This window comes from Pleurodeles waltl, chromosome 1_1 (assembly GCF_031143425.1).
Source record: "Pleurodeles waltl isolate 20211129_DDA chromosome 1_1, aPleWal1.hap1.20221129, whole genome shotgun sequence".
Classification (NCBI taxonomy): domain Eukaryota; kingdom Metazoa; phylum Chordata; class Amphibia; order Caudata; family Salamandridae; genus Pleurodeles; species Pleurodeles waltl.
This window is the reverse complement of record NC_090436.1, coordinates 969155646-969180372: the sequence shown is the minus strand read 5'-3', so window position 1 is coordinate 969180372 and position 24727 is coordinate 969155646. Positions and strand designations below refer to the sequence as shown.

Genomic DNA, 24727 nt, shown 5'->3' with positions numbered 1-24727 from the left:
TGGGTGTCTTATAGAGTAAGTGAAACAAGCACACTTGTCACCCTTTGACATTTCTAATTCAGTTGCTCAACACTAGCTTGTTAAGTGGGTTTCTGAGATGGTGGAATCGATCTTCCAGCCGTTATAGAAGTGGGACCTCCAAAGCCATGCAGAACACAATTAACTCTTCTATGCCAGAGGCCTGTGTATCGAGACTGGAAATACAAAGCCTTAACCATGGGTGTCAGAAGCAAAGCCTTCCTTGGGCTAGGGGCTTCTTTTCTAATTGTGTCCACTGAGGAGTTGAATTGGACAAGAATAACTAGAAGATAATAAATTAGATAGTTTCGGAACCAGAGTCCAGAAGTTTAACCTATCCCATGAGTACTAATCAAGTAGGATGCAAATTGTGACTCACTAAGATTGGAGGCGAACACAGGGACGGTGGGTTACTGGGGTCAGCAGACTACCATGTACAAGACTGCTTTAAAAAAATGTTTTAATGCAGCCCACTTTCCTTAAATTTAAAAAACAAAAGGTGTTTTTTTCTTTGTTTGAGAGTTGGAAGTGGTCCTGTGGATCGCTGCTTAGCCCAAACAATTTTTTTATTATTTCATAAAAGGGAGGGGGTCCTAAGAGGACACCCCTTCCTTTTGCAAATGGGTTACCATTTTCTCCAATGTCTCTGTAAATTTTCAATGTATTTCCACCAGGTTAGGTTGGAAAACATTGATACACAGCACAGTGATTGAGTGTTTGGGAGAGACGCCTACAACGCGCTTTTTAGAGATACCATAACAATATGCATCTGCAAACCCATTTTAGAATTCGGGAAAACTTGTTGGTTACCTGTCTTTAAAGAGAGGGGCTTATATGTAAATCTTCTTACTTATGGCTTTAATCAAGATAAATACTAATGTCAAAGTAATGCAAATTAACAACAAAAAATACTAAATATATCTTCATTAGGATAAGTGTGGTATATATGTGCAAAAGACTTCAAACACAATTGTAGTGTGCCGGAGACACCCCAGTACATGACATAATGCTCACCTATAAGTGAATTGGATTTAAATACTGAGGGAATACACCAGGCAACATGCAAGGAAACAATACATTTGATAAATTGGGGTGCAAATTTATTCAGGGACTTGGATCGATTGATTGTAAATATTTCCAGTTATGCTAGTAGGTATTGACTAATAAGGTAGTAACACAGGCTTAGAGATGGCCACCATAGGCTTGGCTCTTTAAACAGTGATCTGTTTTACAATGAAATCCTTTGTTTATTTTCATGATTTACTATTGATCACAGATTGTTTTAAAAGGAAGGGGTTCATGTTCAACTCACTGACATTGAAAAAGGCTAAGGGACTGATTCTTGCAGTGGTGGTCTGACCGCCGCATCCCTGGTGGTCTGTCCACCAGATTTCAATGCTGGTGGTCAGACCACGACAACACAGCAGGTGGTGCACAAAGCTGTGGTCAAGCACAGCTATGCCCATGGCAGCACTGACATGCTGATCACGACTTTCCTTTCCACCAGTCTTTTCATGGCAGTGTCACCACCATGAAAAGGCTTCCGGAAAGGCAGAGTTAGGGCAAAGCAAGGGCCCCCTGTCAGCACATTCAGAATGCGCAATGTCTGCCATAGCAGACAGTGTACATTCTGAGTGTACTGTGTGCGGCAGCATTGCCCTTGGCTCTCTCTGAGAGCTGAAGCCAATGCAATTGCAGTGTTTCCGCCAGCCTAGCCCAGCAGAAATATCATAATATTGGCAGACCGGTGGTCGGACCTACCGCCTACCGCCATCATAATCAGGCCCAAAGTACTGAAAACTCTAGTTATGTTGCTGAAACCATAAAATATAAGTGAAGGGCACCCCACAAAGGCCTGTCATTCTTTCTGACAGAAGGGTCGTGAGGAATTGTTTCGTAAGTCTACCCTCACGTACATAGACACCGGCCTCATGTGGCTCAGCAGCTATCTGGTGGGATTATATATATTTAACAGCACAATAGTTCTTCCTCTTTTTTGCTGCTCCTAGCAGCTAGTTAAGTTCCATTTGTTTTCATATTGAAAAGATATCTTGTGTTTTCAAAAGTGTTCATGCAACTTTTTATGCCGTTTTATGCACGTAATGCATAAAAGCCATTGTGCTCGCATTTTGTTATACACCAAATACGAGATAAATGTGGCAATTCTCATCAGTTCTGATCAAGTAATTGCATTTTACTGATGATTTTCAGTTTCACTGTTTGCAATGATGTATCATCATCATGTGTTTACAAATTTAAAAATCTGAATTCCATTACCGAAAATATAAATACATTTAAAGGACCATTTAGAAGTTTTTCAATGTGTACGAAAGTCAGTTCTGACTTCCTGTACAGAAATTGTACATAATATTGGGGAAGACAAAGCAATTTAATCCATGCCAATTATTTTCAGTTTTTGCTATCTGTGACAGAATATATTATACTGTGATTTTGACACCAGCTCTGTGGGGTTTTAGAAACAGGGAGCTTTTACATGAACGGTGTCACACAGAAATGCTGAACAACAGAAACAGAATGTGTAAGTAACTAAACCAACATTGTAGGATTGAACTCTACCTCCCAACCCACACATACAGCTTCTCTGTCCAATTGTTTTCTAGATCATACATTAAAGGGGAGCATCCCCCAACCACCCCACCTGTTTCCTTCCTCATCCTTCTTAAGTGATATTCCATGTAAAACAGGATTTCAGGTATGATCATATCACCCACACTCTCAAAGATCTCCAGCGCAGTTCATATCCGTCTGCCTCAGCTACCACACCATCCATCCCATGAAACCAAATCACTTTGCTAAAATATCGCTCAGGCTGCAACTGCATCTACCACAACACAAACTTGATGAAACTGTAGATTTCCAACTGTAGAAAAGAAAAATCATGAAGGCAGGCATCTCCTCCGATGGCCACAAACCACTGGTGTAATTAAACTTGAGGGGGACCCCCGGCAAAGTACATGGAGCACCCCTGCCGCCTTCAGATACAGTCAGGAGCTCTCAGGCCAGGGGCCCGCAACCCATGTACAGTACAGGCCAGTGCACAGTGCGTAACTGTGTGCACTAGCACAAACTAACTGGTCCCAGACCCAGTCAGTGTATTGAGCTGAGGGGGCCCCCAGGAGCTCGGAGGACCCCGCACCGCAGGGACTAATGTTATACCACTCCCCTCAACCTCTATCACAGTCTCTACTTAATGGTAAACTGGCTTCGAAGCTGTTAACCTTCAGAAAACACATGGTGACCTCCTCCTCTCCATCTACTGTCCCTGCTCCTAGTGCCTGCTCCCTAAAGCAGAGGAGCCCTAATCTGTATAGACTCATTTGTTTGTTTCCACTTGTGCACATTTCTGTTTGCATATGTAAACATCTGTTTGTACTGCTGTAACACAAAGTGTTCCTCAGCCCTCTGGGCTAAATAGCTGTAATACATTTTACAAATATATTTGTCTTAGACTAGGGGGCAGCATTCAGCTAGGGTGCACTTGATCACTCTGAGCTACAACACACCATTAGGTGTGTGCACTGGGTGCAGACTGAACAGTGCAGCAAATGAGCTGTTAACAGTGCAGAGGGCCATAATGCAAAATAATAAGGGCCCTACAGCATGTGATACGGGGCTCCTGATTCTCCAATATCTCTCAATTATTAATTGGCCTTGACCTTAAATGGGTGCCATGTGAAGGTTTTGAGGACCCAATGGAGGGTGGAGGGCCCCCATGCTCTGCAGGACCAGCCAAAGAGAACTGAACCTGCCTGCAAGTGGATACTCATGGGGCACCCTGAGATATCTTGCTGTTGCACTGACTGCAGGCCACCTCTATATGGAACACAGTCAGTGCATCCACATCTGTAATACGCCACATGTGCAAAATCATAGAATTCCCTCATTTGTGGGAAGCCACCCTCCCATGCAAATAAAGGAATGTCCTAGATCCTGTAGGTGCGCTAGAAGCACTGGCACGATCCGTATTACTAAAAGGGCTGACGAAGCATAGGCGTTCACTTCTGTAATAAGAAAATTACTCAAGCGAGCAATAAGCATGCACACAAATCCCTTGAACCCAGAGCCTTCTTCATAATACGACCCCACATGTGGAAATGTAAATCTTCTACATTCAGAAGTACTGAGAATTTAGGGCCAATTAAGGAATCGGAAATCCTATTACCATAGTGCTACGTAGTGCACAAAGCGTTCTAAGGACAACAATATGTGTAAAAGGAGCAACTGTTATTTAAGGCAGAAGTCCGCTAAGAAGCACCATATAAAACACATTATTGCTATTATTGTTGTAAAAAAAATAATGTAGTGTAATTTTGAGAAGTCAAATTATATTAAATATCCAGATGGTGAAATCCCTCACACCACTCCTTTCACAATAGCTTGGTGAAGGGATGCCTTATGCTCAGAGTACTTCCCATAGCCACTCCTTTTCTAATGTGAGTTCCTCTGTCTCCGAAATAAAGACAATGTTTATGGCTTATGTAGGAAAACAAAAACTAAATTCTACTTATCGTAGGCATTTGGTATTTTTACAACAAGCAAACGTCCAAAAAGACTAGCGCGAAAAATACACATAACATTCTTTGAATCGATGTCTCCAAAACTAATAATACCAAAAGAACCAAGTTAGAAAGACAGTTTGTGACTTCTGTTTCAGGTTACACGTGTGTACTTTGGCTTCAATGCTGTTTGTAGGGTGGAAAATGTTATAAATAGTGCTCTATAGAAAGCTACTAGGTTTAACTGGGATCCAGTGTCCATGCTTTGAAAACACTGGGTCAGCTGAGAGAAACAAGAGTCAGCAGTTTACAAAGTCAGCATGGACCACACCAACCGCTATTCAACCGCTGACTTGTATCATTAACTAAACCATTTAGACTAAATAACTGGCATGGGGAACATATATTGAATCTTTTTAATTGTGTATAGGATTAGTTCTATATCAAAAATATTGCAAAACAAACCCCGTATACTGGTTTTAGACTTAAGTACTTTAGGCGTGACTCAGCAAACAATTCAAATATATGCTCCTATGTATTCATATCATATGTTCTCTTTATTACACCATTACTATTGTGGAACGCCATGCTCAGATCCTTGTCCTGTTAATCACAAATGATTTTCCTCTTAAAAGACAAACATTGTCGGAGGTTTCGAGTGGACAATGGTTCATCAGCGCCACAGTGCGACAGCTCAGTCATCCAGTACTTCTGCACTTTTTCTTGACTCGTCATACTGTTTTTCTCATGGACCTCGACATCCGCTGAGGCATCTTTTTTATGTTCTAGACATGGATACTGGCAGACGTGTCTGATCGGGACGACCACACCTAACCACTCAATACACAAACATCCACATACAACAAAACACACAGAAAAAGTCCCTTTCAGCCACTGTTTGCAATTGTATTTTTTTGGCCAGGTTTCCTTACTTTGGGCCCAGGTCACAGTGCTTCACATATATGTATATATTTTTCATCAGCTGTAACTGAATGAAAGCAGTACCGTATAAACCTTTAGACAGCCACTACATGGGTTCTCCAAGAAGCTGTCAGTCTTAATCCAAGTGGTTTGTAAATGGTCACTGAGCTGTGTGTGGTCAGCGCTGCTGTCGGGAATGTGTTTATCAATCCAAGGGCTGAGGGTGGCATCGGCATCTCTGGAAATGCATGCCTATCAGTACTCCTGCACTAGGCTACATCACCCTGTGGCACCAGTAAATGCCAGACAAGCTGCTGGCACTCCATGTTGTGTGTGCTGAGTACTGCTTTATACAGTATGTTTTTAGGTTTTTACTGATGCAAAGGTGCAGGGTGAATACAGCAATGCAAACCTTGCAGTACATACACATCCAAGCCCATGCACCCTTAAAATAAGTTACTTAAGTAAAAGAGTCAGCTGTCCTCCCAGGAGCGAGCGCCTCTTGCTGTGTACACTGTGCCATGCTGTATGCAGTGCATTTACATGATGCACAGGCTCAGGGTAAGACCAGCTATACATCTCTTTCTATGCATGCCCACCCCATCTCATCTACTTTTTTGCATTGGAGGATCCAGAGGAGCCGTGACTTGGTTGCCATCTCCCTGAACAGCTCGGATCATAACTACACATAACATGGGGGCCTCTCTGGTATCCAGTCACTAAAGCACATTTCCAGGGTTTTTGCCCTGACCACTAGGAGGTGGCGAATCAACCAAACTTAGCCCGTCAACAAAGTGCCAAACAGGTCCTTCCGCCAGACAGGACTCCTGGGCACTAACACAGGGTAAGGGCACTGTTACACCTGACAGCCTTAGAGTGGTCATCCCCCAACTTTTTGCCTGCTTCCCTCCACTTTTCTAATACTATTTATGCTGGTTTTAGGACTCTGCACACTTTACCACTGCTAACCAATGTTAAAGTGCAGATGCTCTCTCCCTTAAACATGGTGACATTGGTTCATTCCCAATTGGCATAATTGATTTACTTGTAAGTCCCTAGTAAAGTGCACTACATGTGCCCAGGGCCTGTAAATTGAATGCTACTAGTGGGCCTGCAGCACTGGTTGTGCCACCCACATCAGTAGCCCCTTAACCATGTCTCAGGCCTGGCATTGCAAGCCTTTGTGTGCAATTTCAATGCCACTTCGACTTGGCATTTAAAAGTACTTGCAAAGCAACAAACTCCCCTTTTTTCTACATATAAGTCACCCCTAAGGTAGGGCCTAGGTAACCCATAGGGCAGGGTGCTATGTAGGTAAAAGGCAGGACATGTACCTGTGTGTTTTATATGTCCTGGTAGTGGAAAACTCCTAAATTTGTTTTCCACTACTGCGAGGCCTGCCTCTTTCACAGGATAGCATTAGGGCTACCCTCATATACTGTTTGAGTGGTAGATTCTGATCAGGAAGGGGTAACCAGGTCATATTTAGTGTGGCCGTAATGGTAATAGAAAATCCTGCTTATTGGTGAGGTTGGATTTTGATATTACTATTTTGGAAATACCACTTTTAGAAAGTGAGCATTTCTCTGCACTTAAAATTCATCTGTGCCTTACAGCCTGTCTCCAATCAATGTCTGGGCTGGTTGACAGCTCCCTTGTGATTTCACCCACAAAACCACAAACACAGGATACTCAGTCACACCTGCACTCATCTGCATACTGAATGGGTCTTCCTGGCTGGAAGGGTGGAGGGCCTGACACTTACATTTCAAAGGCTAGTGGTCTGCCCTCACACAATGGACTGCCAAACCCCCTACTGGGACCCTGGCAGACAGACCTATACTGAAAGGGGAACTTGTGCACTTCAAAACCACTCTTTGAAATCTCCCCCACTTGAAAGGCTTTTTTGGGTATATAAACTGAGTCCCTGACCCCACCAAATCAGACACTTCTGGACCTGAACTTGCAACCTGTCAAGAGGAACCGCCCGGCTGCCCAAAGGACTCATCCAGACTACATTGCTGAGAAGGATTGCTGCTCTGCTGTTGCCTTGCTGCTCTCTGACTTTGCTGAGAAGAGCTCTCCAAGGGCTTGAATTGAGCTTGCTCCTGTTTTCTGAAGTCTCAGGGCCAAAAAGACTTCATCTCTTCAGGAAACTCCATGTGCGCCGATAATCGATGCACAGCCTGCCAGAAACGATGCCCAGCCATGCCGCAACCAAGAAATCGCCACACAGCCGAACTGGAATAACGCAGCCCGACTTCCCGAGTGAAAAATCGACTCAGAGCCTGCCTTGCGGCTGAAATTCGACACACAGCCCTACCGGATCGACACACAGCTGAACCGGAATGGTGCAGCCCAACTTCCCGAGTGAAGAATCGATGCAGCGCCTGCTGTGCAACAGAAAATTCGACGCATCACCATACCAGATCGACGGACGCCTGTGATTTCGTCCCGCACACCCAAGATTTCCCTGCATCGTCCCTGGGCATTAAAAAGATCCCCACATGGCACTGAGGAACAAAGACTGTGTGCCGGAAATCGACGCAAAGCCCCTTGCAGCGTGGAAAGAAACAACACATTGTCTGTGCCACGCCGGAAAATCCGACGTACACCCTATTTTTCCACGCATTTCTTTTTAATCTTGCAAAAGGGATATTTCAACTTGTGCTTATTGAATCTTTATCGTTTTGACCTTAATTTAACAAGATAAATATCATATATTTTTCTAAACCTGTGTGGTGTATTTTTGTGGTGTTTTCACTGTGCTACTGTGTAGGAAAGTACCATCTTGCCTGGCATGTTACCCCCATTTTCACTGTATGTATGTTTGTTTTTGCCCTTGTGTCACTGGGATCCTGCTAGGCAGGACCCCAGTGCTCATAGTGTATGCCCTGTATGTGTTCCCTGTGTGGTGCCTAACTGTATCACTGAGGCTCTGCTAACCAGAACCTCAGTGTTTATGCTCTCTCTGCTTTCTAAATTTGTCACTGCAGGCTAGTGACTACATTTACCAATTCTCATTGGCACACTGGTACACCCATATAATTCCCTTGTATATGGTACTTAGGTACCCAGGGTATTGGGGTTCCAGGAGATCCCTATGGGCTGCAGCATTTATTTTGCCACCCATAGGGAGCTGAGACAATTCTTACACAGGCCTGCCACTGCAGCCTGAGTGAAATAACGTCCACGGTATTTCACAGCCATTTTTCACTGCACATAATTAACCTATAAGTCACCTATATGTCTAACCCTCACTTAGTGAAGGTTGGGTGCCAAGTTACTTAGTGTGTGGGCACACTGGCACTAGCCAAGGTGCCCCCACATCGTTCAGGGCAATTTCCCCGGCCTTTGTGAGTGCGGGGACACCATTACACGCGTGCACTGCACATAGGTCACTACCTATGTGTAGCGTCACCATGGTAACTCCGAACATGGCCATGTAACATGTCTAGGATCATGGAATTGTCACCCCAATACCATTCTGGTATTGGGGGTGACAATTCTATGATCTCCCGGGTATCTAGCACAGAACCCGGGTACTGCCAAACTGCCTTTCCGGGGTTTCCAATGCAGCTGCTGCTGCCAACCCCTCAGACAGGATTCTGCCCTCCTGGGGTCTGGGCAGTCCCGGCCCAGGAAGGCAGAACAAAGGATATCCTCTGCGAGAGGGTGTTACACCCTCCTCTTTGGAAATAGGTGTGAAGGGCTGTGGAGGAGTAGCCTCCCCCCAGCCTCTGGAAATGCTTTGATGGGCACAGATGGTGCCCATCGCTGCATAAGCCAGTCTACACCGGTTTAGGGATCCCACAGCCCTTCTCTGGTGCGAAACTGGACAAAGGAAAGGGGAGTGACCACTCCCCTGACCAGTACCTCCCAGGGGAGGTGCCCAGAGCTCCTCCAGTGTGTCCCAGACCTCTGCCATCTAGGATTCAGAGGTGTTGGGGGCACACTGGACTGCTCTGAGTGGCCAGTGCCAGCAGGTGACGTCAGAGACCCCCTCTGATAGGCTCTTACCTCTCTTGGTAGCCAATCCTCCTTTCTTGGTAGCCAAACCTCCTTTTCTGGCTATTTAGGGTCTCTCCTCTGGGGTATTCTTCAGATAACTAATGCAGGAGCTCACCAGAGTTCCTCTGCACTTCCCTCTTTGACTTCTGCCAGGGATCGACCGCTGACTGCTCCAGGGCGCCTGCAAAACCGCAACAAAGTAGCAAGACGACTACCAGCAACATTGTAGCGCCTATTCCTGCCGGCTTTCTCGACTGCTTCCTGGTGGTGCATGCTCTGAGGGCTGTCTGCCTTCACCCTGCACTGGAAATCCTGAAGAAATCTCCCATGGGTTGACGGAGTCTTCCCCCTGCTAACGCAGGCACCAAACTTCTGCATCACCAGTCCTCTGGGTCCCCTTTCATCTCGACGAGCGTGGTCCCTGGAACACATGAGTTTGATCCAAGTGACCCGCACAGTACGGTGGTCCTTCAGTCCAAGTTTGGTGGAGGTAAGTCCTTGCCTCCCCACACCAGACAGCAAACCTGTGTACTGCGTGATTTGCAGCTGCTCCGGCTTCTGTGCACTTTTCCAGGACTTCCTTTGTGCACAGCCTAGCCTGGGTCCCCAGCACTCCGTCCTGCATTGCCCAACTCGCTGAGTTGGACTCCAACGTTGTGGGACCCTCCTTTGTGACTCTGAGACGACCGCTGTCCTCAGATCTTCCAAGTGCCTGCACCGGTACTTCTGCGGGTGCTGCTTGCTTCTGCGGGGGCTGTCTTAGTTGCTGAGCGCCCCTTCTGTCTCCTCCTCCAAGGGGCGGCATCCTGGTCCTTCCTGGTCCCCAGCAGCACCCAAAAACCTCTACTGCGACCCTTGCAGCTAGCAAGGCTTGTTTGTGGTATTTCTGCGTGGAAACACTTCTGCAACATCCAGCACGCCGTGGGGCATCTTCCCTCCAAAGGAGAAGTTCCTAGCCCTTTTCGTTGTTGCAGAATCTTTGGCTTCTTCCACCCGGAGGCAGCCCTTTTGAACCTTCATCCGGGGTTTCCTGGGCTCCTGCCTCTCTGGACACTATCGCGACTCTTGGACTTAGTCCCCTTGCCTTGCTGGTCCTCAGGTCCAGGAATCCGTCTTCAGTGCTTTGTTGGTGTCTGTGGTTCTTGCAGAATCCCCCTATCACGACTATTGTGTACTTTTGGGGTAGTAGGGGAACTTTACTCCTAATTTTCAGGGTCTTGGGGTGGGGTATCTTGGACACCCTGACTGTTTTCTTACAGTCCCAGCAACCCTCTACAAGCTCCCATAGGTCTGGGGTCCATTTGTGATTCGCATTCCACTTTTGGAGTATATGGTTTGTGTTGCCCCTAGACCTATGTTCACCTATTGCATCCTTTTATGATTCTACATTGTTTGCACTACTTTTCTTACTATTACTTACCTGTTTTGGGTTTGTGTACATATAACTTGTGTATATTACTTACCTTCTAACTGAGGGTACATACTGAGATACTTGTGGCATATTGTCATAAAAATAAAGTACCTTTATTTTTAGTAACTCTGAGTATTGTGTTTTGTTATGATATTGTGCTATATGATATAAGTGGTATAGTAGGAGCTTTGCATGTCTCCTAGTTCAGCCTAAACTGCTTTGCCATAGTTACCTTCTATCAGCCTAAGCTGCTAGAAACACCTCTATTCTACTAATAAGGGATAATTGGACTTGGCACAGGGTGTAAGTACCACAAGGTACCCACTATAAGCCAGACCAGCCTCCTACATACTGTATGATGTATTACACAAATACTTTACACATTGCCTTCTAAGTTAAGTCTGACTACTCAGTGCCTAGCTACCAGAGGGTGGGCACAGGATAACTTGGATTGTGTGTGAGTTACTCTGACTAGGATTGTGGTCCCTATTTGGACAAAGGTGAAAACCTCTGCCAACTAGAGACCTAATTTCTAACAGGCACACAGAACATTCTGAGAAGTCTGGACCACTATCACCCAGGATCAGCCATGGTCAAGACCTGGTGAGATCAGGTCATGTGGTACATCTTCGATGGCATCCTGCCTGTGCAGGCAAGGACTAATGCCTTTATTTAACATGCACAAACTACTTTCTGCAGACTCCTGTGTTCTTGCTATATCAACACTCCCTACTACAAATTGTCCACCACTAAAGCCATATCACCACCTGCTCATCACTATGTACTGCCTAATTCCCTGTCACACACACATCTCTACTATCATTTATCACACTCTCACCACTACCCATTTCTGCAGTAAATAATAGTTGTTCCTCTTACACATTTTGTTGTCCTCAATTCGATTTGTGCACTACGTAGCACTATGGTAATAGGATTTCCGATTCCTTTTTTGGCCCTAAGTTCTCAGTACTTCTTAATGTAGAACATTTACATTTCCACATGTGGGGTCGTAATATGAAGAAGGCTCTGGGTTCAAGGGATGTGTGTGCATGCTTTTTGCTCCCTTGAGTAATTTTCTTATTACTAAAGTGAAAGCCTATGCTCCGTCATCCCTTTTAATAATATGGATCTTGCCAGCACTACTAGTGCACCTACAGGACCTAGGACATTCCTATGGGAGGGTGGCTTCCCAAAAATGAGGGAATTCTTTGATTTTGCACATGTGGCGTATTACAGATGTCGCCCAATCACCACTGCTACTCTCACCTTCATCCCACTACTACCCCATATTACCTGCTTATCTCTGGCTTTCTAAAACCTGTTCAAAAATGTCCTCCTATAAACTTCTCACTTCTAATATCATACCATCTGCTTTCCGCTGTGTTGCCTTCCCACCATTTGCTCCCAACTGTCTACATACCTTTTTTTACCCAATCCACAGTATCCTCCAACTGCCTTTTCCTCACCTCATCCTCCCACCAGTTACCCTCAAATAAACTAAATCTCACTACTGCCCTCCTTCTATCCACTCACCACTGCTACACTCCTATTACTTGCTTATCTCCGGCTCATCACTACTACACCGCTACACCTGCTCACTACTGTGCCCTTTCGACCATCATGTTTTGCATGCCTAGCCCTTGCTGACCTCTATTCTCCTACCAATTGATTACCTGTCCCACCAACTGCTCAAATCAATAGTGCCCTTCTACCAGTCACTTAGTAGCACCTTACAGACACATGCTCATACCTGTCACTCTTCTGCCAACTAGTCACCACTAAAATCCTCCCACTCCTGCCCTCAGCTGCTGGCCTCTTAACACTTGCCCACCTCTATTCTACTATGATCTGCTCATCACTGTCTTCCTACTATCTGTCCAGCTTATCTCCACCCTCCTACCACCCAGGTACTATTAACCTGCAGACACTTGCTCAACACTGCTATTCTCCCACTATCTGCGCACCACTGATGTTCTTCAATTTCCTGCTCACCACTGCTACCTACTTGTTGTTATGAATGCAAACACAAACATACACAAATGTGCACTTTTGCCAGTTTGTCTTTTCATGTGCTAGGACTTTAGAGCTGGACCTGTTAGCGCCTCCAATACTTCAATGCTTGCCTAAATTTCACCAGCAGAGCACAATTCTGTGCTGCCTGGAAATGAAAAGTACTGCACCAACCCTGACAAAGTGTGCTACTGTCCCCTCATCACGCACTGTAAAAAGACTGATGGTTGGTGAGAGCTTAGATGCTAGTGACGAACTGTGGCCTTTTTACCTGCTACCCTTTACAACTGGTCTTACGACCTTCTTCATGTTCCATCTTCAAACGTACACTGCCTGGGCAAGTTGGTACCTGATCCCACCTCTGATTAGTAGAGAAAACCCAGTTTGATGTGCTCAGTTCTGATTGGACGGTTATGGATTTTGAAAAAAAAAACATTTTATTGCTCATGGCTTCCTGACAGTGATTGAAAAGAACAGGCTCTCTTGGGTCAGCTCCATTTTTCTAATCCTCTTAAAACACACTTTCACCAGTGTGGAGGAATACATGCATGGATTCTTGGTATTATTGTTTGCCCCAAGACTAAGAAGAAGCCTGTGATTCTGGGGAAGAACTTCTGCTATGACACGCCTGAAAGAAGAGAGAAACCATACTGGCCAGTGTGGAGAGGACTTGACCTCTGACCAAGAAATGAGCTTGCCAGGATTCATAAGGAACTTGCAGCTCAGCTGGCTGCAACACAACTGAAGACTACTGCTTCATAAGGGAGTAGAGGATCTACAGGAAACAATGTATGACTGTAGATATTTATCCGGCATTGCCATGATATGACCCATACAACACATGACTTTGTGGGGAACCTTTCCAGCCTCAGTCAGACAAAAAAATGAAGACAGGTTGCCCCTTTCCCTATTGATCTTAGGGAGGATTCCCCTTGGCTGAGGTAGGATGTCCTGATTCTGTAAAGCTTTGTTGTACAGTAACAGAAAATTGAGAACTAAACGCCAAACGTCAAACATGCTGTAACAAAAATACCAATGACCAAAATATCACCAAATTAAGAGTATGGTTATTATACCAGAATAGTGTGGGCTACATATCATCAGATAATGAATCCTAAATACTTTTTACAAACATATTTCCCCACCAAAGTTAATATTGAAGGATCTAACCCCACTGGAGCAATATTTTGTAAATAATTTTTATACTACAATATTTCTGTCAGCATATTTTTTTACAATATTCTTATGAATGTCTATATATACATAGGTAAGGTCAGGTTTACTATGTCAAACTCTACAAAATTACCTTGACAATACATAGATATCTTCGTGGCTACATAAATGTGGCATTAAGAAACGTAACTCTATACTTGCCTATATATACTTACATTGTCAATATTTCAGCTGTTGATATTTTTGTTAAGATATTTATGTAGCATGATATTCTTGTGGTCGATATTTTGACATACAAGATCATTTTACTATCTTTCAATCCTTCATTGTTTCAAATATATCACAGGAACAACCATCCTTAAACTGTATGCTATAACTGTAAATTCATGTTCTCCAGTTGCCAGCAAGAACCCCACACCCAGAATTTTTGCTGTACCAGCTATTAGTTTTATGGGTGCCTCCTAAAGTATTGTCTGTGTAGGGGGCGTTCAATGAAGACTAGGCCAATCTTATGATCAGTATCCATGCATTTGGAGCAAATGACTTTGGAAACCAGTTGTAATTGATCTACTTAATTATGTCCAGTGACTCTGTCACCACCTACCTATGCTCCAGTAGCTGAATTGCTCCTTGACTTTGTAAATATGTCCTTTGGCATCTGTGTGTTTTTATATGGGAGCTATTTCTTGTTCACTTCTGGAGGTTTGTTGTGGGTTATAAAAGTATAGGGCCCTATTTTCAAAGGTAAATTTGGTCATAAACTAACATTTCAATATTTAAAACTTTAATTCAGTATATATATGTGTATGTGGGCCTGTTTAAACATAATTTATAAATGTACAAAACTTACATGTGATATAATTGCGCTTTTAATCCAATAGCACTTTCGATGTAGTGATCACAATGTAATGACTCCTGAGTTTGCGACTTCAGATGTAATGACATACAATTCTGTAGAGTCTTCATGAGCTTTACTGTCATTAAATTTGTTCATAGTGTCTATTGGTGAATTAAGATTTTAAAGTAAATATGAATTCTACAGAAGAGATATTTTGCTCCAAAGCTTTATTTCCGATGGAGCCAGACGCCCTTACATTACAACAGCAAAAGAGTGCAAGAGCAAAACATTAACATTATTCTTTGAGTTGGAAAAACACATATATTCTGAATGCCTTTCAACATAAGGTGATGTTGCAATCAACATGCATGCTCAAAATGACACACAGGTGGTAATTATGACATTGACAGTAAATCCCGTTTACTGCCGCGGTGACGGCCGCCAACATAGTGCAGCGGAGGCGAACTTCTGTTTGCCAAATATGACACACACACACCAATACGACAGAATACTGCCACATACACAAATCCGCCAGCCCAAAGGTCAGTGCTAAAGCAGCGGTACCAACACCCATACTGGTACGCCAACAAAACAGCGTCCACCACATTATGACCCACAAATCACCACGGCAGACATTCAATGGTGGTAGACCATTGGCGCTACACACCGGTGCACTCAAAATGGACATCCATATACTAAACTACACAACATTGGCCAATACCCAAAACGCACACCTGACACTCATACACACACCACACCCACCCACCCACAGCACTATAAAACACACACCCACATTACCCACAACCTCTTACGAATACAAATTATTGCCACCAGACTGACACCAAGACCACTGCGACAACAAGACACATACACCACATACACCTATACATCTCTCATGCACCCCACTTCATACACCCAACCACAGTACCCAGCAACCACACACTTACACACACCACACAACATCCATGTCCCCACAAAGGCACCCCTGTTTCACAGATGAGGAGTTGCGGGTCATGGTGGAGGAAATAGTCAGGGTAAAGCCACAGCTGTTTGGAGCACAGGTACAGCAAATATCAATTGCCAGGAAGATGGAGCTATGGCGGAGGATTGTGGACAGGGTGACTGCTGTGGGACAGCATCCAAGAACAAGGGACAAAATCAGGAAGAGGTGGAACAACTTGCGGGGGAAGGTACGTTCAGTGGCAGCAAGGCACCAGTTCGCCATACAGAGGGCTGGCGGTGGACCCCCGCCTCCTCCCCCACAGATCACAGCATGGGAGGAACACATCTTGACATTACTGCATCCTGAGGGACTCACTGGAGTTGCCGGACGACTGGACACTGGTGAGTCAACATTTACTAATTATCAACCCCCACACCTACATGCCATCTCACCCCCTCACCCTCATTCCCATCACTCCACTCCATCCCACACACTGCACCTACAACATATGACTAACCCCAGTGCCAAGCCCTGCATGCTATACCAATGCATGGACAGCCTTCCCAGCCCTGCATGCACACCCATCACAAACACATGCACAGCATAGGGGAACTAATAATCCCACAATACATCACCATACACAAAGGTGGCAGGGCAACAGCAATGATAGAGGGGGAAGATAGGGATGTACAATATGTCACAGACATAAAGCATAATACATCACTTACATCCCCACAGGTGCCCCAGCCAATGTCAGCGGAGAGGAGGTGCCACAACAAACCAGTCCCCCAACAGAAGATGCCCCCAGTGATGACAGTAACTCTGGACTTCTGGAATTGGATGAACTACCTATCCCACCAGGGACCACTAGTCAGTCGGTCACCCCAGCCACTCCCAGTCAACCACAGAGCCTCCCCCATCAGTATCTAACACCACAGCACCCACCCAGTGATTGCATGAGTGGAAGGGGCCGAGACCCTGGAGATTTGCTCATTCTCTGGATGCTAGATGACTCTTGCTGCTGAGTGGTCTTAGCTGCAGCACTATGCGTATGTCTGGTGGCAGTGTACATGGTGTGGGCCGGGCGATGTGTGTGCCAATGGATTTGGAAACGGGATTTGGGGGCCATATGTGTGAGAGGCTGGATTGTATGTGTAATGTTTTCCTCCTGTCTGTATTACCTCTGCAGGTCAGTGCCCATCAAAAGAAGGGATTGTGGTGTGCCATCGGCAAGGGCATGTGGACCCTGGGGGTCTACAGCAGGCGGAGCACCCACTGCAGGAAATGGTGGGTGGACCTGAGATGCTAGGCACAGAAGACCGTGGAGACCCAGCTGGGGATGGCCTCCCAACGAGGAAGGGGTGCCCGTTGGAACATGACCCCCCGATGGCCTGCATACTGGTGGTGGCCTACCCTGAGCTAGATGGGCGCTTGAGGGCATCACAGCAGCCCCAAGGGAGTGAGTATAGTTGGCATTACTACAATAATTGGTAGGTGGCATGGGATCCGGGTAGTGGTTGTGAGTTAGTGGGTGCCCCTTAATGCCAGGACAGACATTACAGCGTGATCCAGCTCAAGGGTAATGGGAGGATGGCAAATGCAGGTAACCTCGTTTGTTTGCATTCCATGTCGGTCAGGGCTTTGTGGGTTCCAGGAGGTGTGCAGTTGGCGGTGTTTGGCCCTCATCTTGCTGTGGCATCTAGCCAATTCAATGCCAGTATAATGCATAGTGTTCAATCCTGATCCCTATGTGTGATAGTGCTGTGTATGCCAACTGTTGTGACCCAGTGCTCCCTTTCTCTCCCTACCCCCCTTCCCCCTTCTGTCATCCTGTCCATGTGTGCATTAGCATCATCTGGCGGAAAAAAAGGGGCACCGGCGACAGAGGGAGCTGCATCCCCCAGGACCCTGGAGGCAGAATCCACGGACGCCGAGGGAACCAGTGGGACGGAGGGCGAGGGGAGCACCACTGCAGAGACAGGAGGTGACAACACTGACTCAGATACCTCCTCCGATGGAAGCTCCCTGGTGGTGGCGTACACCTCTGTGACCACCCCAGCTGCAGGTACCGCCGCCACACCCGTACCATCACCGCCCTCCCAGTAGCCCCTCAGCAAGATGCCGGTGCCCGCTCACCCAGGAGGGTGGGCATCTTCTTCGCCCCAGGCACCTCAGGCCCTGCCCCAGTGAGCCCTGCTACCCTGAGTGAGGATGCTATTGACCTCCTGAGATCAATATCTGTAGGGCAGTCAACCATTGTGAATGCAATCCAGGGGCTGGCATCCCAGATGCAGCAATGCAATGTATTCTTGAAGGGCATCCTCAGTGGATTGGCGGCCCAACAGCGATCGATTCAGGCTCTGGCCTCCTCTCTGATGGCAGCCATTGTCCCTGTTCCTACTGTCCCCCCTACAACTACCACTTCCCAGTCTCAGTCTCCTCAACCCCAACCCTTACCATGCACACATACAGACGAGCAGACACACAAGACATCACACAAGAGTGGCACAGTCAAACACAGGCACCACACTTCAGGCCACAAGCACTCACACAAACAACAGTTGCACAAACATCCACTGCCTCCATTGTTTCCCCCTCCTCCTCCTCCACCTCCCTCACAGTCACGTCCACACTCACACATGCATGCACTGCTTCAACAGCCCCCACCAGCATCCCCACACCAAGCAGCACATACACCTCACTAACAGACACCTCCACAACATCCATCCACGCGTCCCCTGTGTCCTTTCCCACCCTGTCTGTCCCCCCCGCCTAAAGGACACAAACACAGGCACTCAGACACCCAACACCCATCCACTTCACATCAGCACAATGCCCATGACCAGGAGACCGATCATGACAATGGCCAGCTTCGCTTCACTCCCAAGGGAAGTCATCAACTTCTGGGTGCTTCTCACACTAAGAACACAGCTGGATTCTGTTCTTCGACCAACTCTCCTCCTGCAGGACCAGACACTCTTTTTTCCTCTCTGAACAGGCTGAGGCTTCTAGGTTCAAGGCATACCTTTGAGTACTCTGCAAAGCACTCCCTTTCTCAGCCATGAAAACTTGGAACTGAAGTAAAGGAGGGTGTTTTGGATCCCACTTTGGTTCACATTTTCCAAACTGGAGATGTGGATCCCCTAAAGTTCCGGAACCAGTTTGTGGTGGTTCACTTTCAAATATAATTGTCTGGTGTAGCAATGGGTCTGGCTTCATGCAAGAGTATCCAAAACATGGAGACGATTATCAGATCTCTGAACCTGTATGTTATCAGCCTTCCTAACGCAGCACTCAAGGACACACAAGAGAGCAGGCATTGCCTACAAACTTCCTCATCTTAAATAACAGAAATTGCAGTCCCATCCCTCCTGCCTACCAACTATCAAATGGCAGTGCTTATGAAGGACTAATTATCAGGACTTTGCTAACAAGGCCCTCATTTATTTTATACACGAGGTCCTGTCTCCATCCTCCCTCACTTTAGTGTCTGGGTGTAAACATTCCAGCCATGGGAATGCAGCAATAAATACACTGAAACTTTATATGAGAGGACCCAGTGGGCTCACTTTTCCTTGACACACAGAAAAAGGTCTTGTCACACAAAAGGTTCACAAAACATGGTGTACTGCCCCCACTGCTTTATGTGATGCATGGACAGTAGTCCAATGTTTACTAAATGGGCAAGCTTGGAATGACCTACCAGGTCACAGAACGACTTTTAGCCCTAGCATTATGAGGAAAAGGCAGAGACATCCCCTTACATGCTAAATTAGCATGACAGCAGGGTCAAAATCAAAGTCAGGATACCAGTTTCACAAGCAGTTAGGCACTCAGAGCAGCAGTACACACCGGGTTAACACGCAAGGAGCATTTTCCAAATATGTCTAAGAAGCAAAAAAGAAATTCAGTTTTCCCCTGGTATATTTTCAGCTTTCCAAAAAACTAATATACACATTGGGTAGAACTATGATTTATATCACAGTCAGTAATTACTTATTCTGTGTTATTTAGACTGAGCTTGATTGAAAACACATACAGAAACACTCACCGGTAAGCCTTTTCCTCATCTGTGCTCCACCACAAACCTCATGGTTGTACCATCAAAAGATGGTGGGGCAATGATCCTGGGTCCAGGTTGCTGCTGGGACATTATACTAATCACAGGTTTTCCTTCTGGGTATCCTACAAGGCCTTGTTGATTGGTTTGAGCTGTGGATTTCCCAGTAGGCATATAGTAAGGGCTATCTGCAAAGCCTCTTGTCTCCCCCATTTGCCCACTCTGGTCTCGATAATTCCCCATATCATAGCTCTGTTCACTTCCAGAGTGGGAGAGTTGGCTCTGTAGGGTGGGTATCACAGCAGTGGTTGGCACGAAGCTTGGACAGAGCATGTAGGTAGCACCATATGCACCTGGACTAAGTGCCAGAGGGGACATAGGGAGGTGCATGGGTGTTGCAGATTGCTGGGGTACAGGCACATCCACATACTGTCCGGTTTCTGGATCAAAGAGCCTGCGACGAGCAGGTGGTGTTGGGGTGTCCAGCATAAAGTACTGTCCACTGGCCAGGTCCAATAGAAGTCTGCGTTGTGCCCCCTGTGGTTGGAGTAGCTCTGGTGGAACAGCTGTCAGTGGTGGGGAGAAGATAAGTTGTGTGGTTGGCCCTCCAGGTAGCAGTGGAGTCAGACAGGGCTGCTGCTGTTGGTAGATCACAGAAGCCGGAGGGGGATGGTCAGCAGCAGGGATCCTGGTGGGTGGGATGCTTTCTTCTCTGCCTTGTGGATCTGAAGTCTGGCCTGGGGGGCTCCTACTTTCGATCTTGGCACTGAAGGGTGGAAGGCTGCCGATGCTTGGTGCTGTGACTGGGGCAGGCTCCACCTTGCTCTTAGTTGGCATGCTCAAGTAGTTGCCAAAGTCAGCACTATACTGGCGGCTGGGAGGTGGGCCACGGGCAGACTGGGACTTAGACCCCTCTTCAAGGGACAGTGATTGCATGAGTGGAAGGGGCCGAGACCCTGGAGATTTGCTCATTCTCTGGATGCTAGATGACTCTTGCTGCTGAGTGGTCTTAGCTGCAGCACTATGCGTTGTCCGTTGGCCTCCACCAAAATTACCAGTGTTCTTGTTCCCTCCATTGCTAGGTGGTTGCTGTTGGTAAGCTCTGCTAGGATCCTTCTCCACCTTGCACGGAGGAATGATACGACCAGGACTGGCAGGCTTTGACTTTATGTTGGTGGCGGCTTTGCTGCTGCTACTCTCTGCTCCAGGGTGTGAGTTCCTGCGTGGCAAAGGAATAAGATCAGATTTACTAATGGTCTCTTGGCCTTTGCCTCCTTGGGGCCACTGGGTGCCACCACTGGGTTGAACTCTGCCCTCCTCACTGGCAATGAGAGAGAGCACATGGCTGCCAACCAGTTGTGCACCACCTGCTTGGACACCTTCAGCTGGGTCTCCCACACTGCGGCGACGCCACTCTCTCTTATCAAAAACATACAGCTGTTCCATGGTCTTCACTGCTGCAGTCAGTTTGTCCAGCACCTGATGTCCTGGGACTGTGGGATGTGGTGGAGGTGACTCCTTTGGCTGCTCAACGGCAGGTTTGGTGGACTCTGGCTTCTCATCCTGCTGCTGTCGCCACTTGCAGGCTTTTGAAACAATTTTGACCACAGGCATCCGTGGGCCACTCTTGTTGGGTGCAATAGTGGCCACAGGCAGTCTACCTGAGGCACGATGCACAAGGATAGTGTCCGGTGAAGAGGGCCTCACCCTGGCTTGCACCACATCATCCTTATTTTTTACTGCCTGGCAGGTAATAACCATTGGTGAGGTTGCGGTGCTGGATCCCTTGGCACCAGTCTCTTCTGGGTGGTAGGAGCTCTTCATCAGCTTCCTAACATCACGCACCTGGTGCAGTGGCCCAGGGGCCTTGTTGGGCTTGCTCTCCCGTACATCCCGTACAAGGAACTGGGGCATCTTCTCCAACAGCTCAACCTTCGATGGAGAAGCAGGAGTATGATTCTTCAGCTCCTCAGCTGCTCTGGCCAGACTCGGGGTCAGCAGCTTAGCAATGCTGAAGGGGTTGTTGCCACCACCCCCTTTGCTGTCCGCTCCTACCTTGGCTTTGAAAGTTGCCTGACATACTTGGGCCTCAGGACCCAACTTCTGGGTGGTGCGTGCAGCTGCTGTGGAACTTGCAAAGTTGGCCTCCTTACTATCTCCTGCTCGCTTGAAGCACGTTTGGTGTGCGTAAGTAGAGGCAGAGTATTTGGTGGCCTGCTTCTCAGGCAGATTTTCTTTAGGCAGGGACTGGATCCCAGGTACGTAAAGGCTGGATAACTTGGTTGTCCGGCCAACCGTGGTGTCCCCGTGTTCGACCCTCCCATCGTACCCTAGGGGTATCTTGATCTTGCTTTGCACAGCTACTTTTTCTTCCATAATCTTCTGCTCCAACTTCTGGATTTCCTTCTCCTTCCAGGATCGGAAGGCACTATGCTGGCTGCGCAGCAAGGTAGCCTTGGCCGCCTCAGCTGCACTCCTGAGTGTTGCACCCGCTCCTTCAGTATGGGTGGACTGCACAGCAGCAGACTTCTGTGTTCCACTGTCCCCAGGTGGAGAAGCAGCTCGTTTTCCTGAAGTTGCTACTTTCTCTTCTACAAAGTCACCAAAGTCCTCTAGAGTGGCAAAGCTGTACTCTGAGTCGCACTCTGAATGCCGTGACCTCGACCTCTGCCTCTGGAAGCCCCTCTCACTGTCTTTTTCCTTCAGTCCCTCAAAATCCTTCGAGGTCAGGGAGGTGGACAAGGCCTCGTTGGATGTATCAGTGATCTCCCCCCTTTCCATCTTGAACTCCTGCTCCAGCTGCATCTTCTTGGAGATGACATTCTGCAGCAGGTTGGAGGCAAACTTAGACTTGTGCGTGCCCTGCTCCATGCTGTCTGCAGGTTCTGAAGCTGAGCAGGTTAATTTGCAACTGTTGCTGTTCACCAGTTCCTTCTCCGGCTCTTTTGGAAGCTGAACTTTGTCTTTGCCCTCACCAGGTGCAGACACTGACCCCGCTTCGTTCCAGGCCAGTTGGGAGCCACTAGCTGCTATGTGACTGAGGCTCAGGGTCTCGCTCAGGGTCACCACCCGGGCTCCAGTGGAGGTGGCCGCCTTCTCCTTCTGCCGGCCGCTCACCACTAGCTCCAGAGACTGACTGGTCTGAACGGAGTCTATGTGGATGTTGCTCTTTCCTAACCCGCCTTTGCCACCGGTGCTTTTATGCTGAAGTTCCTTTTGAGCAGCTCCGCCGGCCCAGTCCAGGTATCCGGACCACTGCCCGAGGCCGGTGCCCTGCTCGGAGGTAGACGAGGCGCTAGAGCTGAAGTTGAGCGCCTCGAAGTAGGGATAGGCGAGGCTGCGGAAGGCGCGGGCTGTCAGACTGCGCACCTCCCTGTCGGCTTCGTCCAGCTCACTGACAGCGCTGGAGGCTCCGCTGGAGCAGCCGGCCCTCCGCACGGCAGTCACCTGTCTCCGGGCTTGGTCCAGCGCCAGGCTCTGCTGCTGCCTCCCTAGGCTGGCCTCGGGGGCTCTGAAGGCGCACAGGCTCATGTCTGTCTCTCGCTGGGCAGCGGGGGCGCTGTGCTGCTCCCTCAGCAAAGGCTCATTTATAGCCCAAGGGGCGCCAGTGATTGACAGGGAGACCTGGCCCGGGCCGCCGCTGCTACCCCAGCCCCTGGGCCAGCCTTCCTCCGCGGGGGTGTCGCTCTCCGAGTGGGTGCCGCTGTGCGGTTCGGCGCTGCTGCTGGGCATGTCAGTGCTGCTTTCCCGCCAGGGGCACGGGTCGCTGGCCGTCGTGCTGATGTAGCTATCGCCCCCCTCAGTCTGGGTGTCCTCCAGGGTGCCGTCGCTGTCGAAGGAGGCGTATTCCAGCAGCGAGCGGCAGGGGGAGCTCTCGCCCAGCTCCCAGCCTCCCGGCTCCGGGCCCGAGTCGCCGTCCGCGTCGTGGTCCAGCTCGCAGAGCTGGATCTGGTGGGTGGTGATGTAGTGGGCCTCCTCGGGGTCGGAGAGGAAGCCGGCAGCCGGCTTCACCGCCTCGTCGCCCTCCTCGGCCGGGCTCATGTCGATGCACTCCGTGTCCTCGTCACTGGAACCGCTGTAGGGGGAGTAGCAGGTCCAAGTCCTGGTGGCTCCATTACAGGTGCTTGGCATGCTGGGCAGGACATGTGGTGCGTCGGTGCCAGGCCCCGCGGGCACAGAGGGTCTTAGCGGTGACCCGTGTCCATTAGCTACCCCTGACTCGGACCCGTCCATCGGGTACGTAAAGGCCGTGCCACCTTCGATCTCTGGGGATCTGCCCACTGGCTGCTGGGCACTCTTGCCGTGCCAGTCGTCCACTTGGCTGCGGGACGTCCCGGGCACCGTTGGTGGTACCTGCTGCTCTTTCATCGCGAGGGGAAGAGGTCTGGGGTCCTTTGGTGCCGGGCCCTTTGGGCTCTACTCCCTCGTGTCCGGCCCTATGGTCTGCCACCGCCGCTCTGGCACCGGGTGCTGTCAGTCTGCGTGCCAGCGGTAACAGAAGGAGCCGCCGCGCCGGGGCCGACCCCCAGACAGCCGCAAATATAGGGAAAGCATATGGAATCCCTGTCCCGAAGGGGCAGCGCACGTCATGCCATGGGCATCCTCTGGGGAAATCCCTATCCGGAAATGTAGTGGGTGTGCAGCCGTACCAGGGGCAGTGGGCATGGTAGCGCGAGCCTGCCCCTCTGGCTGCAAGTGCAACACAAAGTTTTTCAGTCTACATTTGCAAATTACGTAAAATTACTCATACCTGCAGTTTACTTTGCTTTATGTATTGAAAGGCACTTCGTTGTGATATTTGGTGCTGTTCTGCAGTTACCATTTA

General features: G+C 48.1%; 1 protein-coding gene across 2 annotated transcripts in view; it reads right to left on the bottom strand.

Annotated features, from left to right (window-relative positions):
- C1_1H4orf54 (chromosome 1_1 C4orf54 homolog) overlaps positions 1-24381 on the bottom strand; it is a 62633-nt gene extending 38252 nt beyond the window's left edge. For both annotated transcript variants that reach the window (XR_011202558.1, XM_069230235.1), the window contains exon 1: positions 19894-24381. Coding sequence is in view for 1 of the 2 variants with exons in the window: in XM_069230235.1 (XP_069086336.1) it covers positions 19909-24270 (4362 nt within the window). In the remaining variant the exon portion in view is untranslated. The remainder of the gene's footprint in view (positions 1-19893) is intronic.
- Positions 24382-24727: the final 346 nt, after the last annotated feature.